The 16854-nt window shown below is 45.9% G+C and overlaps 2 protein-coding genes across 2 annotated transcripts; one reads left to right on the top strand and one right to left on the bottom strand.

Annotated features, from left to right (window-relative positions):
• Positions 1 to 213: 213 nt before the first annotated feature.
• HSPD1 (heat shock protein family D (Hsp60) member 1) lies at positions 214 to 8942 on the bottom strand. The gene is made up of 12 exons (XM_015867672.2): positions 8807 to 8942; positions 8244 to 8419; positions 5730 to 5982; positions 5477 to 5559; positions 4741 to 4836; positions 4381 to 4474; positions 3781 to 3949; positions 3349 to 3448; positions 2349 to 2594; positions 1701 to 1875; positions 1144 to 1322; positions 214 to 1059 (listed from the first exon to the last, which is right to left on the bottom strand). The coding sequence occupies exons 2-12, from the start codon at positions 8415 to 8417 to the stop codon at positions 907 to 909; spliced, it is 1722 nt and encodes a 573-aa protein (XP_015723158.1). The 5' UTR covers positions 8418 to 8419; positions 8807 to 8942; the 3' UTR covers positions 214 to 906.
• A 331-nt stretch (positions 8943 to 9273) lies between these two features.
• Positions 9274 to 12667, top strand: HSPE1 (heat shock protein family E (Hsp10) member 1). The gene is made up of 4 exons (XM_015867674.2): positions 9274 to 9447; positions 11094 to 11258; positions 12014 to 12103; positions 12311 to 12667. Exons 1-4 carry the CDS (start codon positions 9445 to 9447, stop codon positions 12359 to 12361), a joined length of 309 nt encoding a protein of 102 aa, XP_015723160.1. The 5' UTR covers positions 9274 to 9444; the 3' UTR covers positions 12362 to 12667.
• Positions 12668 to 16854: the final 4187 nt, after the last annotated feature.

The following is a 16854-nucleotide window of genomic DNA, read 5'->3' as shown; positions in this document are numbered from 1 at the left end:
GCTGAAGACCACAACTCACAAGCCAAGGAGGAAACTACACACTGCACTTGAGCAGGAATACTATTTAAGTTACTCAGTTCTTAGCAAAGGAAACTTACCTGTTTCACACCCTCAGGGCATTCTCCCTCCTCCCACAGCACTGTGAGAAGTTGTCTGTTCCAGCATGTAAAACAAGCAGTGAGGAAAAGGCAAAATAAAGTCAATGCACGTGCCTTATTTTCATAGCATTGTTTAATATGTCAAAAGAACTGTCTGTCAGTTCAGCTGCGATATTTCTTACCAGAGTTAACGTCACTTCTATTTCTGCGGCACATTCTAGACAAGGAATGCTTCCTGGAGAGAAACGCCCTGTGGGCTTAAGTGTCACATTTCTAGTAAATCTTAGAAGTGGGCTATCAGGTTGATCCCAGAGCTACGGCTTCGTGTACAGAGGAATAAGGTGATACATATCAGTACTCTTGCGCAGTTTGTTTTATTACATGAAGGTCACATAAGAGTGTATTTGTCTACTTTGTACACAGTTGTCTAGTCTTATGCACAGTGGCTTCCAAGCTCTTCCTAGTTCTGGCAAGCACCAATAGATTCTGAAACGGAATATCAAGTGCTTGACTTAAGTTGAAATCAGAACCTCGGTAGATGGATCTTGTACTCAGTTATCAGGAATGTACAAATGTCTTTATTCAAAAAATACAAAATAAATTATCTGTAGGCATGGACAATGACTGTAAACAATTACACGTGTGTTAAATGAAATCCAGTAACTGATGGTTACAGTGATTCTTTTCAACACCAGCCTCACTTCAGTCACTATCCATCCTCTCACACTGACATCTGAGGGTTTGTTTCTTTAAGTCAGAACTGTCAGTCTTAAACAGCACAGTTCATGATGCATTGATAGCCCAGGAATTAGAACATGCCACCTCCCATTCCCCCGCCCATCCCACCCATTCCTCCCATTGCTGGCTCTTTTTCCTCTTTGGGAACTTCAGTCACTACTGCTTCCGCCGTTGATAAGAGAGAAGCGACACCTGCAGCGTCCATCAGAGCCGTTCTCACAACCTGGAGACAGGAAAGAAAGAACTCAGTTCCCATTCAATATCACGTGCAGAGGGAGGAAGGAAAGCCAAGGCTGGTTTTGGTTACCTTTGTTGGGTCTATGATTCCTTTTTCTACCATATTTACAAAGTCCCCAAGCATTGCATCATAGCCGACTTCTGATGGACTCTGCAGTATTTTCTCAACTATTAACGAGCCTTCAACACCTGCATTCTTTGCAATAGTCATTGCTGGAATTCTCAGTGTTCTCTTTATGATCTCAATGCCTGAAAGAAAAAGGATTCACTCCTATTACCAAGACATACGTTCAAGTGCTGGAGATTGATACAAAAAGAGATGCTGCTAAACCAGCAGAGCAAGAAGTTCATCTATTTTATTTAATTTAGAAGGTGTGTGGAGGGAACTTGCTGAAATCTGTCCAAAAAGTACCCAAGAATATCGTTATAGCAGCAGGTGTTTGTGGAACACTGTACAAAACCATCCTCCATTTGATGTGCTACAATGGCATTGCCACACCAAAGGGATATAATGTTCAAGTAACTAAATATTCACTGAAATCAATCTATTTAATCCTGTGAAGCCTCGGGACAAAAATGAAGTGTATCCTCAGCATATCCCCACATACATTTAAGTGAGACACTTACCAATTTTCTGATCTTCATTAGCTGGTTTTAAAGCATCTAATGCTGGAATGCAGCGAAGCAAGGCACATCCACCGCCTGGAACAATGCCTTCCTCTACAGCAGCACGAGTTGCATTCAGGGCATCCGTAACTCTGTCCTTCTTCTCATTTACTTCAACATCACTCGTGCCGCCAACCTACAAGCAAGCCACATGTCAAGGTCTGAAATGAGAAGCCCGGGTAGGTAAGCCTGCCATGGGACTGCTGCCACAAAATTAAACAGCTCTTCATGCCAAGGTCTAGCACTGTATTAACCCAAACACTCCTTATCTGGTTAAGAGACAAGTAAATAATAACTCACATCAGCAATGAATGGCTGGTACCACCAATCTCCCTGAGTTACTCTGCCATTCTAACTACAAGCTGCCCTCCTGGATCCTGGCAACACCTGCACCCCTAAGAATCCTACAGAGCTGCTCTCCAAAGGGGAACCCGATGACCTCAAAAGTCATAGAACAGCTGCAATGCTATGCTGCTGGTTCTAGAAGGAACTTCATGATCATCTATGTGCCATTTCCTGCCTTGGGAAATGACTAAAGGTATTAGTCAAAGATGGATGTGAAAAATTAGTTTACTCTATGTTTCAGTCCTAAGAAGTTTCATTTCTCACCTTCAATACTGCTACTCCATCAGATAGTTTGGCCAGTCGTTCATTCAGTTTCTCTTTTTCATATTCACTTGTGGTAACTTCTAACTGTTCAATGATTTCTTGAATGCGTTTTTCAATCTGAGCCTTCTCACCCTTCCCCTTTAGAAGCATGGTGTCATCTTTGGTCACAATGACTTCTCCGACTTTCCCGAAGTCGTGAGGCTGAATATCTTCTACGTTTAGGCTCAAACCCTCCTCTCCAAACACCTGAACACATGATAAGTAGAGATGGAATTCACAGCTTTTCCATGTATGAAATTCTCATTTACAGATTGACGACCACACGTACAGCAGCCTAACAGCATACAACCACCACACTACTAGAATCTAAGTGCAAAGAAGCTCCTCCCTTCTCCTTCCAGACAGTGGCAATAAACTAACTGTAGAGGAATTTGTTGGTTCTGGTACTTCATCTTTCATTAGGTTTCAACATATATTTCAATAACCAGCTTTGAATCCCAGTATCATGCTATGATTCTGAAGCACGTATTAAAAGCATGTATTAACGGAGAGTAACAAGCACATCAACAACACTAGAACTGAGGTAGTAAAACTAAACACAGCTGTAAGGTAGAAGTAACTAAATTATCCAGTCTATTCTTAACCTTCAGAACAATTACATTCATCCTAATTCAAGTCATAAGAAAGCAAGTATATTTGGCTTTTTCCTCCAGAACTATTTTGGACATTTCTCCTATAAGAACCCAAATCCTGCAAGGAAACCCTGCCGCTTATAGCCACCTGTTACTCCAAGCTGGCCAGAGCTGTATGACACAGCAAGTGCCACCATATTTGCTCTTGTACTTGTTCAAGCATTGGTTACTGTTACCCTTTTGGAAGAACAAGAAACAGCTTGCAACACAGCAAATTGAAACCAGGGACCTAAAACTAAACTATTAATCTCCCTAAATAACACTGGTGTTTCTTAAAGGAAGAAGCCAATTAAAAAGTCATTACTTACAGCACCACCTGTAGCAATTGCCATATCCTTGAGCTGGTTTTTCCTGTTGTCACCAAAACCTGGTGCTTTTACAGCAACAACTTGGAGACCAACCTTGAGCCTGAAGAACATAATTGAGAGCAGTACTGCCAATGTGTTCACAGAACAAACCTCATTGCTATGAACTATTTTGGAACAAATCTAACAGTCAAGCAAACAAGATCTTTATACACTGAGCTGCTGTTGATCAAACAAGTAGCTGAAGAAACCATTGAAATTCAGCCCAAGCAATATCAGCCATGGCAGTGTGTAAGAGTTGTTGCTTCTTAGTACTGGGAAAATTCAAATACATGCTTTCCTATGTATTCCTTCAGAAGTATGAAAATGCAGGAGGGAAAAAAAGAGCAGTATTTGCTGTTCCAAAGCTGTCAAAGTATGAATTTTAAACCTTACCTGTTCAAGACCAGAGTGCTGAGGGCTTCTCCATCAACATCTTCAGCAATAATGACCAAAGGTTTGCGGTGACTGTTGGCAATTTCAAGAGCCGGAACTATGGACTGTACACTGGAAATCTTCTTTTCACTGATTAAAACGTAAGCATCCTGGAATTCACATTTCTGCCCTGCAGAAGCAATATGCATTGTCTGAGCAATCTCGTTATGAAAGCATATCCAGCCTTCCCTAAAGCTTACTGTGCAGCCTGAGAACTACTGTTGTATCTTTTAACTTCACAACAAACAAAAGACCCCTACAAATAATGACAACCACACATCCAAAAACCCCACAAAACCCCCAGTGCTGTCCTCTAAGACTTCCAGTTCTGTTATCTGCAATGCTGCGGGGCCGGCTGAATGGTGGCACAGACACTGTTCACACTTAGCAGAGAAGTATAAAAAGTATAAACAGCTTTCAAGCTTTTGCCATGTTTCTGACAGGGGAAGGACCCCAACATCCTATTGTCATGCTAAGCAGCATAACAGCCTGTTTTAAGACACACCATTTTAACATCAGTGGAGCCATTAAGGTACCTGACACACAGTTCTGTTAACTCACCTTTGGCTGTGTTAATAAAATACGGAGATATGTAGCCTCGATCAAACTTCATACCTTCAATGATTTCTAATTCATCATTCAGAGTTTTTCCATCCTGTTTAGATACAGAAAGTCTTATCAGAGATCTGGTCACAACATTACCACAGCACAAAAACTGCACCACATCTGCTTCATGTGCTCTATCTCAAAGGAAAACAATTTTAATTAAGACTGATGCAACCCTAATCTAAAAGAGATGGGAACAGAAGAGTTGTGGAGGGTACTACTGTATGTGAGCAGCTCCATCACATGCCACAAATGCCAACCTTAACTTGGAAATGCGGATAAATTGCTCTTGGTCCATATGCTGACAGCTCTCACCTTAACAGTGATTACACCTTTCCTTCCAACCTTTTTCATGGCATCAGAAATTATATTGCCGATTTCCTGATCTCCATTCGCTGATATCGTGGCAACCTGAAAAAGCAAAATGCTTCAACTCATTTCACAGTACTCATCATTTGTTTCCTTACTATAAACGAATGAAACCACAGCACAGAACAACGAACAGTAGCACATCCACACCAGAACAATACAATGGATACAATGGCTTGTGGCTTCGCGGCAGCCTGAGCTCTGGGCTATACCCCACACGCTGGGTTCATGCAGCACACACATCTGAATCTGCAGCCACAAGAGGAAATGAGCCTCAAAGCCCAACACGCCCACAGCAGGACAAACAGCAGAGCATCAGGCTCAACCTGAACCTCCCACAGCTGATGTGTTACAAATGCTCCCGCAAGTCTGCCATCACCAAACCCACCAATAGCCATTTTTGCTTCCAAATAATCACATTAATGTTTTACAGTTACTTTGTGAAAACAATCCTGATTAAAACAAACTGCCTAGTTCTGAACCAACATTTACCTGAAGACAGAACACTGGGCATCTCAAACAACTCATTCTATGGGTTACCATGGACATCATTCTATGCGATACATTCCAAACCCCAACACATAAAGACAAATACTCAGCTGTTCTGTATCCAAACCTGAGTTCAGAAAACTTTCTGAAGTCAAATTATGTGTTTGTTGTTTTTTTGTTCGTTTGTTTTTACCTGTGCAATTTCTTCTGGAGTTGTAACTGGTTTAGACAGCTTCTTCAGTTCAGCTGTGATGGCATCAACTGCGAGCATCACCCCTAGAGACGAGTGGAATACTTGTCAGTGAACAACACAAGGCATATAGCACAGAAAAAACCCATTTGATTCTACAACAAAAGGCAACTCATTGAGGAAACCAGACAGATTTAGCATGTGCAAAGGGAAAAAGCTAGCAATTAAATATTGAAAACATAGGTGAAAGAATTACCCCTCCTGATTTCCACTGGATTAGCTCCTTTGCTGATCTTCTCAAAGCCTTCTTTGGCAATAGCCCGTGCAAGTACCGTTGCAGTAGTAGTACCATCTCCCGCCTCTTCATTTGTATTATTGGCAACATCTTGAACTAATTTGGCTCCGATATTTTTGTATTTGTCCTTTAAGTCGATTGCCTTTGCCACTGTCACGCCATCCTTTGTCACTTTGGGACTCCCCCAGCTTTGCTCAATAATGACTGTTCTTCCCTAGGGTGACAAACAAGAAACATTAAATGAAAGGCAGATAACAGATAACACAGATAACCCTTAAATCACAGTAAGAAGCCTATGATTGAAACACAGCCATAGGAAGCTCGATTCTTTGTGCATTTTGAACAGAGAAAAGTTACAGATCTCATTGACGATGACTATGAGGAACAGAAAACCCTCAGTGCAATTGCATTCATGTGCCACACTGACTTCTCTAGAATTGGTGGCACTTGCTTTAACTAAAGCTGAACTATCCTAATTAAAGTACAACATTGATAAGGAAAATTAAGGACCGTACAAGGAACACAGGGCAGATATATCCTCTCACACAGGTCCCCAGCCTGAATAGCTGCCCCAATCAATCACACTCCAGACTTTCAGCTGGAGACAGCAGAAGCAACCACCTCCCTAGCACTGCTGCCCTGAATCTCTTCAGCTACGGTGACAGCTGGAATACTCGGAGGTGGGGAAGGGAGACCAAACACCCACCTCACTGCTCTCACTGCCAGCACAAGTCCCCTCAGGTGGCCCATCAGGCCCAGCTGGGTGCTCACGCTGCTGTGGCTGTGTGCCAGCGTGGCTTCAGCTCTGAGCAGAGCCTGGCTTACAAGCCCAGCTATCCAAGGACTCGGATACAGCGTGCTACCACTGTGGTGCACCATGTTCCCTGCCCACTCACGTCTGCCTCAGTGTTACAACTATGCAACGCTGCCGTGCAAGAGGCTACGTGGCTCCTGAAGTACAATTAGCCCTAGGAACTGCGTAAAAGAAATGTAAAGCTTCAGTTACCAGCTCTGTGCACGTGAGAGAGCCGGTACATGGCTCATTCTGTGCTGCAGAACAATTACATCAAGTTAATATTTAACACAAGTTTTTAGTGCTATTTCATTCAACCTACAATGTTACTAAATCCAAAGAAGTCCTTCCTCCCCTCCTTGGTTTGCTCCATTTCATTCCTGGTTTTGAACAGGCCTTATTCCAAATGGGTTTGGTAGTTAGGAGTAACTAAGGAAAACCTACTTACATCCCATCGCATTGAACAGCTTACACTCAACATGAGGATGTGATGATTGTGAATAGAGGAAACACACTTGCATTATGAGTGGCCCTGCATATCAAGGACTACAGTGACAAAGCAATGGGCCTGTTGGCAGCAATGTCAAAAGATTGTGCAAAACTGGAAATCATGCTCCTTTAAATATGAATGAGTGCAGAAGGGAAGTTTCCTCATAAGTCTGGTATTTCTTCAACATGCTGGAGGCTGTATCAGGAGGTGTTACAGAACCATCAATCTCTACAAATACCTGGAGACCAGCAGATGCACTGAGTGCAAATGAACAAGGATTCCATGAGGTTGCACTACGTTGCATCAGGATGTGCCCTTTAACCAGCACATTAAAGCCAAGCTCAGGCATTCACAATGCAGCCTAAGCCCAAACCAAGCGTTAAATCAGCTGATGACACTGCAGCCTCTTATTGAGAGCTGTTCTTATGGAAAGCAGCCAGAGATTGCTGACATCGCTGCTCCTCAACCTTAACTGTGTCCAGTTAATGACACTTGGAGCATGTGAAGCTCCAAAGGTGTGCATAGGAGAAATAATTTAATAGGTACCAAGCAGCCTTGAGAAGATTAACAGATAACAGGTCTGAAATCATAGAGAAATCACTATCTGAACCTGATTTGGAACAAACATTGCTACAGATGTGAAGTAAAAAGGCATCTGCTCCTTTAGCAGGAGCCTCATTTTGTGTTGTATGACTGTGCGGAACACAGCAGCTCATTTTCTTGCAGAGGTTCCCAAACTGCACTGCACCCTACAAGCAATAGATGCCCCTGCCATGGATTTTCCATCAAGGTTAAAGCATTTCAGAGCTGGCTGCAAGCTCAGCATTACGCCTTGAGTGTTTCCACTTTGCTGCTGGTAGGAGATGAAAGGATACAAAGCTGTAATTTGGCCCGATAATAAATAAGCGCTAATGTAACTGTTCCCTTTGGAAGGAGTTAATTATCTACCACGCCGTTAGGGGCAGTAACTCGAGCCAACACGCGGTCGCCCCCTTGCCGTCCTTAGTGCCTAAAGGAAGGCAGGCGCCCCTCACAGGGAGCAGCGGCCCGTCCTCCTTTGTGCCCACGGGATCGATGTGAACATGGCCACGCAGCTCTACCCACGTGCAAGTAACGGGACTCCACGCACACTATCGTCGCCTATCGCCACGTTTTAAGGCACGCCCGCAATAGCAGCCCGTCCCGCCGTTACCTTGGGCCCCATGGTGACGGCTACGGCATCTGCCAGCAGATCCACCCCCTGCAGCATCAGGGCCCGCGCGTCCGCCCCGAACTTCACATCCTTGGCGTAGGCCCGAGTCAGGTGCGGGGCGAGCGCTCGGGATACCGGCCTGATCTGGCGGAGTACGGCGGGCAAACGGAGCATGTCTGGGGGGTAAAACCCGATGTTAAAGCCATACAGATTTAAAGCAGCACATGGTCCGCCCGCAGGCCGCGCTCGGAGCCACATGCCCACCCGTCCCCACAGCAGGACGCGCCGCAAGGTCAGAGCCCGCCGCCCCCTGCCGGCCACAATGCAGCCGGCCGCAACACAACGGGGCTGTGAGGAGCCATAGCAGGGCTGCACACATATACACACACACACACACACACACACACCGGACCAGGCGTGCAATGGGAGCAAGGCCGCCCAAGTCAGCACGCGGCGCTCCCTCAGCACCACCACATCGCTGTGAGGAGCGGCCCGCCCCAGCACAGCACGGCTCAGCACAGCTCCGCACGGCACAGCACAGCTCAGCTCGGCTCCCCACTGACCTGCGTTGTGCCGGCGGCGCGTCCCGTAGCGCTGTGTGTGCGTTCTCAGCTCTCCGCTCCGCACGGCGCTCAGGGCGGCGCGCACTCACACACTCACACACTCCCTCACATGGCCCCGCCCCCGCCGGGCACACACTCATGCGGCCGAGCCCCGCAACCTGCATAGCGTCTGGGTCCGCCCATAGAGGAAAAAAGGATCTAGGCGTACGGCGCGCTCTGCGCATGTGCAGGAGGCTCCGAGCATGAATCACCCATGTTCCGGGGCTCGCCAATTCCAGAACCTTCTGGAATGCCCATGCTCGCCCCGGGTCAGAGGGCGGCTGACTTCACTTCCGGGTGGCAGCACCACCCCGGTCCCGGCCCGGCCCCGAACCGAACCGCCACAGCACCGAGACACACAGCGACACACCGGGACACACAGCGACACACCGGGACACACAGCGACACACCGGGACACACACCGGGACACACACCGACACCGGGACGGCGGATAACGGAGCCGCGGCACCGGGCGGCACGGCTGGGGGCGGGGCGGGGCCAGGAGCCAGGGTCGGCGGCTGCGCATGCGCACGGGGTGACCTTCCTCACGTGTGCTTGGAGCGGCGCGGTCACTCGGAGCGGAGCGGGACGGAGCCGCCATGGTGAGTGAGTGTGTGAGTGAGTGTGTGAGTGAGTGTATGTGTGTGTGTGTGCATGTGCCCCCACAGCCGGCACCGCGATTGACCACACGCTCGGCCGCGGCCCCGTGTTCCCGGCCCTGCGCTCCTGCGTGGGGCTGTGCCCGCTGCTGCGCCCCGCCCGTCCGCAGGGCAGTAGGCCGCACTATGGGGGTGTCGGCAGCTTGGTGCTGCTGGAGGGTAATTGATGGTGATTGATGGTGATTGATGCGGCCGGTGGGGCTGTGGGGGGATGGAGGCAGGCAGGGATAGAGCGGGTGAGCCCTTCGTTGCAGTCCTGCCTTAGCGCCCTATGGACGCTCGGTTAGACCGGCCCGGAGCTGGGAGTGGGTTTGCAAGGTCACCGAGTCCTTGGGGGCTGCGTTGGGGGCCGCAGGAGCGGGAGGGAAAACGGAGCTGCTGGTGCTGTGCTCTGTAAGCTGCTCCCATCCAGGGCTTCTCTGCAGGAGCCCTAAGGGCACAGCTGTCCTTGTACCTGCGTCAGTGTATCGTTATTAAGATCCTTATAAAATTAGGAAACGTAAAGTGGCCAGCGCTGGAAAGGACCACGATGATCATCTCGTTGGTGAGAGCAGGCAGAAGGACACAGTGTTACCTGAAGCTTAGGCACAAAGTGGCAGCATTCTGCGTTCTGATTGCAGTTGAACAGAACGTTTGGTTTCAGGGAATCTAAAGAGAAAGAGATCAGCACTGGTATTTTCTTAGAATGAACATCATCCCGGTTCACAGTCATTTCCATGTCTTGCATCATTCCAGTAATAGCAGTTTAGCTGGGGATGCATCTCTCACACGTTGCCTACAGCTTCGTTTCCCCCTAGTTTTAAAGCTCCAGTGCTGATCAGTGTCAGTGGAGGGTGCCCAGCTGCCAGGCTGCTTCTAGCCATTTCAGTGAGCCCAGGGTACCTGCCTTGCATCACACTGTCTCCATGTGGCTTGGCAAGGCTCCATAGCTTTCCTCCTAAACCACAGCAAATTCCTTTTCCTGCCCCTGCTTAGCAGGGTGCTGTGCTTGCCTTCATCTCCTGTGTGGGAGCTGGAGTGCTGCTTCCATTCCAACTAACAGCAGTCTTCATTTGGACTTCAGACTTGATTAATTCTCTTACATCACCTGAAATGCCATGCCTTTAAACTGCCCAAAAAAGACAGGCACCAGCTACAGGCCTAGACTGACAGTTTGTTACTATAAAATACTCTGCTACGGTGAATGAAAACGCAGCTGCCCTCAGTCTTGACTGAGTTCTGTCTTTGTGATCACCGAGCTGTTCTCAGTGAGCCGCTGTTCTCAGTGAGCCGTACTAAGTAACGGTTTAGGATTAGCCACATGTGGCTCCTGCTCCACCTGCTGGAGGCTCATTCCCTCAGCTGGAGCGAGGAGCCTTAAGGGCACAGAGTGCCCAGTGTGAGCAGCTTGGGAGTGAGCTGCTTCTGAAGAGCTTGAAGCAGTCATAGCACAGCTCTGCAATGCAATCACAGGTGGTATAATTCGCTTCTATGGAAAAGAAGTGCTCAACTTTCTTCTTGTTCTCTGACACCCACTTAGTTGTGGGTTTTCTTGCTTTAGATGCGCTTTTGTTCATCTGTTTTTCCTTTAACGTTGTGCCCCTTCACAGGCAGGAAAAGCATTTAGGAAGTTCCTTCCCCTGTTTGATCGCGTTCTGGTTGAACGATGCGCAGCAGAGACTGTAACCAAAGGAGGCATCATGATTCCAGAAAAAGCTCAAGGGAAAGTGCTGCAAGCAACAGTGGTAGCAGTTGGATCTGGAGCCAGAGGGAAGGTAAGAGTCTGATTGAAGCATCAGCTTGAGCAGCTGGAAAGTGGTAGCAGGAAAGGGATGGCTGCAGAGTACGTTGAATCATATAGCACAAAAACTGAGAGGGGTGATTGAAGGTGGAAGTGCAGGTTCAAAGAAGAGGTAGAAGGTTTCAGTTCCCCTGCCTGGCTCTGGCCTTGAATTCCAGTCTTCCTTTGAACATCTGCAAAATGGAAAATGCTTGCTTTTTGAAACCAGCTATTGATAAGCATCCTTAAACAGTGAATGGTTACGTGCTTTTCTTTGTTGTTCTGCACGTGGCGTTCGCTGTCTTGTCCAAAAAATCATTGCCCATAAGAGTTGGGCTTAATGTACAACAAAAAATCAGGACTTGGTAGAAATAAATGCCAGTTGAGCTTGCTTAAGCTTTGACTGTTGAAGATCCTGAAGGAGACCTTTTAATGTCTTTTCACCTTCTTAAAATGCCCGTGGTTAGTGGCTTTGCTACTGGAGGATCTTTCCCCCATCTAAATAGTGGTCAGTTAGTCTCAATGGCAGAAAGCAGGTTAACGTTTAACTTGAGTGTGTTGACTCAGACTTTGCCTGTGAGTCTCTCCAAAGATATCGTGGGGTTTCTTTTTGTCTCTGTGTCTGCTTTTCAAAGCAGGATATTGCAAAGTGGTTCTATTATTTGACTTGTTTGCAGTATGGAGCAATTGTGCCATTACCTTTCCATTGAACTGGAGTAAAATGAAGGGTGTTTATTTTCTTCCTTTCAGGATGGTGAGATTCATCCAGTGAGTGTCAAAGTTGGTGAAAAGGTTTTGCTACCAGAATACGGTGGTACCAAGATCGTGCTAGAAGATAAGGTATGTTCTCCTGTTTTGTGGATGTAAAATGACCTGGATTCTATAATGTCACACAGTTAGCAGTAAATATTGTATGTAATATGTGAGCTGTGGTCAGCTCACTCCCAGTTTAGTACTTTATGATGTGTGGCAGCCTTCAGTACCAGATGTTATCTGCACAACAGCTGATCAAAGGAGTTTTGACGCTATTATTTCTTATACTTGCAGGACTACTACTTGTTTAGAGACGGTGACATCCTTGGAAAATACCTGGACTGAAGCTGGTGCAGTATCCGTCATCCATTCCACTAAGATTCTGAAATGCTTTCTTTCATCGTGTAAATAACGCCCTTTATTTTATAATAAGCAGGCATCGAGTCTCTGAAGTAACTTGTGATCTCACTGTAATGATGGAACAGAAATAAAAAGTATGTACAGTCAGAAATGGGTTGCTCTTGCTTGAGTTCCACTCAGTGACATGCAGATGACCACCATCCAGCCTTAATTATTCCAAAGAACATCATTTTATACCCTTATCTGTGTACTGGAATTGTAAAGGCCTTTACAATAAATTTCTAAAACCTTGCTGCTTCTGTCTCAGTTTCTGCTACTGCTCTGTGAAACTGAGTAGCACTTGTGTCATGTCCTTAAGTCAGATTGAAAGCGGTTATTACACAGAGACAGTAGCTTTGTCCCACCTCAAACTTGATCTGAAGTAACAGATTCTTTTGGACTTAATTTCCAGTAATAGCTACTGGTAGATGACAAGATGTTTGGTACAGGGCTGATGCTAATCTTAATGCAGTAATGGATAAATAAATGTGCTTTATCTTGCCAGCTCTCTTCCTCACTGACAACTTAGCAGAGAGCTGACACTGTTTCACAAATTATACTTCACTTATCTTTAATGTAGCACTCTTAAACAGTAAGATATTTACTCAACTCACACTGAAGCGATCACATCAGCATCTTTGTAACCGCCCTCTTTTGCCTTGGGAATGGATTCAAGGTTATTTGCACTTCACTGCACAGATCTGCACTTTATACTGTTCCTAGATATGCCTTCACAGTTGGTATGTGTTGACCTAGTAATGCAGCCTGACAGTATAGGCTGTCTTAAAAGACTTTGATGCAGGCTCACATGAAATAAACCCATGCAACACTCAGTGCTACCAAAATCAAAGTAGTAGTTCTTATTGCATTAAAGCTGTTATAAAATCTACACTGCTAGATAAACTAAGCCTGCAGATAACCACAATGGACTGTAATAAAAAGCATTTTATCAGCTTCAGTACCTACAGTGAGGAACTTCAGCTCCCACATACTCTAAAACAATGTATTTTCTTGCTGGGGGTGATCTGTTGCCACTTCTTACACAATGTTAAACATCACCCTGCAGTTTCATTACAAGTTGGCTGCGTTGTCTCCCGTTCCCCCTAGCTGGTGACCACCTGCTTTGGAGCTGTAGGCAAACCTTGCACAAGCCGCTCTGTTGAGGTGGTGGTAATGAATTCCCACTAGGCAGGAGTGGGCACTAACAAGGTAACAGAGAAGTCCTTTGGCATAACAGGCAGACCTGAAATCTGCCCTGGGGCAGTGGGACTACAGTAGTTACAGCAGCGCACGTTAGGGCAGAGATGAGGTTATCTCACTGTGGTTATCATAAAGGACAGTATTGCACAACGAAACACAAGCTCGGTGAGAAGCATTATCTTCCTCTGCAGCAAGTGTGCTTTTATCTCGTATGATAAGGCAGGTATTCTGGTGTAACCACATACTGAGAGGGGAAATATATTTAACGTATCCACAGCTTAATTAACTTACAGAAACTGGCTGACATCTTAAGGTGCAGTAGGAAAAAATGCCCACCAGGTAAATGTTTAAGCCTAGAATTTTAGCATTTAAATACTGTCTTTTAGAGATCATCTGTATAGGATCCACACTCAGGAGGTTCTCACTTTTGTTCTTGAGGAGCTGCTCTAATCCATAGTGCTGCAACCTGAGACCAGGCAACCCTGAGGAACAGAGGTAGCACATACACCTTGAATACCTGCACCACTTGGCTTAGTCCTTGGCCAAGGCTGCCCTGCCAGCCCAGCCTTCACCCAGCAGGTCTGCACTGAACCTGCACTGCCATGTTGCCAAGTGCACAATGTAGATCTCTGCTCCAGGCCCAAACTGCAAATCCTGCTTCCAACCCCAGGAGATTTTCAGCACCTTGCTGTCATGCTAATGAAACGAAATACTTCTTGGGCCTATCTAGTCTTTATACAACACATCCAAAACAAATGCCACATGTTCTTCAGAAGTTTCATGGGAATAATAAATAGGTGGATAAGAAAAAAACCCAAACAGTAAAAGCATCCCTTAGCCTAATGAAATGGAGAATGTGCTTGTGTGTTGGATGGTCCATAGACAGAATGTTTTATTGCTGCATCAGTAAGCTGTCCTTGTCAGCAAGGACAGTGTAACCTACTACAGCTGCCATTACTGTTTTTTAAGTTCATGGCTACATAGCAAGTTTTATATCCCCTGGGTGACAGAGTGGAGGTCAGTATCAGTAACAAGCATTCTTGTGCTATAAGAATTTAGACCTGTTTGCTACACTGATTTCTAGACCTAATGCGTGCAAAAAAAGAAGTCACACACAGCCCTACCTGTTCTTTGGGGAGGATCCAGTTCTTTCCAGCTATCTGAAGCATAAAGAATGAAGGCAGACTCCATCTATGCTTAGTACTTCTTTTTCCTCCCATTCAGGAAAGGGTTCCGATGGCAGCAGCAGTGCTGCTTTCAGAAGGCTTTTCTCATCACGCCTGTTACCTGCCACAGTAAGAACAGCGTGAAGTTTTGCACCCCACTAAGCAAAAGGCCTAGAGAGAAACGTCCAGGCCGTAACAGTGCAGGGGTAGGATGATCTTGGCTCAGTATTCCCCTTTTTGCTCATGAAACAACACAGACCAGCTAAAAAGCCTGGATGTGGAATTACTGTTGCTCAGATTTTAAGAACCACTGGTTCTAAAAACTTCCAGTAATAAAGGGGTAATTACCAAGGACCAACAAAAAAAGTCTTACAGATGCAAATATTCTGGTTAAGAAACACTTCAGAAACTTTGATTTTTTCCCCACAAAACGGAGCCAGTTTCCAACTGAGGGGGTGTGCACATTCCTCATAGAAGTGCCTGTGCTCAGCCAGATCTATCAGCGTTTCAGAAACAACATGTCCATGAAACAGAAGTCAGGGACAACTGAAAACGTCACATCTCCCCCCATTCTGTGCTTTAGATACTGGCAGAACCTTGAAATTGATTAATAACAAAACAAAACAAACCAACAACAAGGCTGAGTTATGAGGGACTGAAAAGATTAGCACCGCTGTTACTTTGGGGCTGCTTCATTATAAGTCATTCTACACAACAAGTTAATATGGGATCCCAGCAGATAACGTGGCAGCACAACACATGCACCCTTCACTATCGCAGCAGTTATTCCTACATCTATTAACTTCCTCACCCCGAGAAAACGCTGAGAGGAGCAGTTTAACACTGCCGGGCACAGGCTCCTTCTCGGGGCAATAAGGCTGACCTGTGGCTTACCAGTAAAACAATAACCAGAGCAAACAGCACCGGGCCCCTCGAGATGCACCCATGTTACAGTATGCTGTGAGTGGAACTCCCAGGGCTGCCTTCATTTTGCCGTTGCCTGGAGAGCTGAGAGAATGGCACAGTGCTGCAAGAGGACACATCTCTTGCCCTTGTTAGCCTTCAGCAGGACATCCAGAGGTGCAGCGCTGTGCGGTGCTGCCTTCCGTGCATGCTTAACCTGTGGAAGACATGGAGCATCTGCCTCCTGCTTCTTGTTTTCTGGCTATCCTGAAAAATACAGAGCTGCATTTAGTGAAATTGTTAAACATACAGTAAAACTCGCATGGTCTGAAGAATTTCAGAGGTACATGTTTAGTGTGTGACTGTATTTAATTGTAGATGACGCTGTGTACAAATACAACAACCCAATATCCAAGCACTGGCTGCTCACTCCTTTCTCTCCAGCTGTTGCAGAGCAGCTTGTTGAGCAGCACAGGGAGGATGCCTTCCCTGAGTCACTGCAGCACAAGGTCAGCATCAGGAGGCCAATGTGTAATGCTTCTAGCTCTCAGGAGAAGTAGCACTGGATGTGAGTCAGTTACTAAAGTCCCATACTGGGCATCAAGAGCAGACCAAAATCTCTCTGTTTTCCCCATGCTTCAGCTCTCATTTCTTACAAAAAGGAAGCTGGTGGTAGCAAATAAGCTCCACAAGCCCTGGTTTGCCTTACTATGCCAAACCATGGTCATCAGAACTGAAAATAATCCATCCTTACCCAGATTTCTATGTAAATACCCTGCAAATTCAAGGAAATATTGCTTACAGACGATGTTAATCCATACAAAGCCTACAGCTCCCTTGAAAGAGCAGCAGACTCACCGACATGATTTACAGCTCTTAGCTGACATTTGTCTGCAACCACCCACAAACCAAAAGAGAAAATGAAGCCTCAAGAGTGTCCTCAGAAAGCTGTCAGTAAAATCACCTGTTAGTTGCCTGCAGTTTACTATATTATAAACCATACATTATAAACCATGCAGCCTCACCAGAAGCACGCTCATCTTCTCCCCCTTTCCTCATGCTTTGCCTCTAACTCTTAAACAGGCCAATTTAAAATGGTGTCATTAAGTGCAACCTTAACAGTTTTTATTTCTTTCAGCTTCAGCTTTAGTCATTTTGCAATACTGAAGA

Source organism: Coturnix japonica, chromosome 7 (genome assembly GCF_001577835.2).
Source record: "Coturnix japonica isolate 7356 chromosome 7, Coturnix japonica 2.1, whole genome shotgun sequence".
In the NCBI taxonomy this organism is placed as follows: Eukaryota; Metazoa; Chordata; class Aves; order Galliformes; family Phasianidae; genus Coturnix; species Coturnix japonica.
The sequence above is the reverse complement of the archived record's forward strand: the minus strand, read 5'-3'. Positions and strand labels throughout refer to the sequence as shown.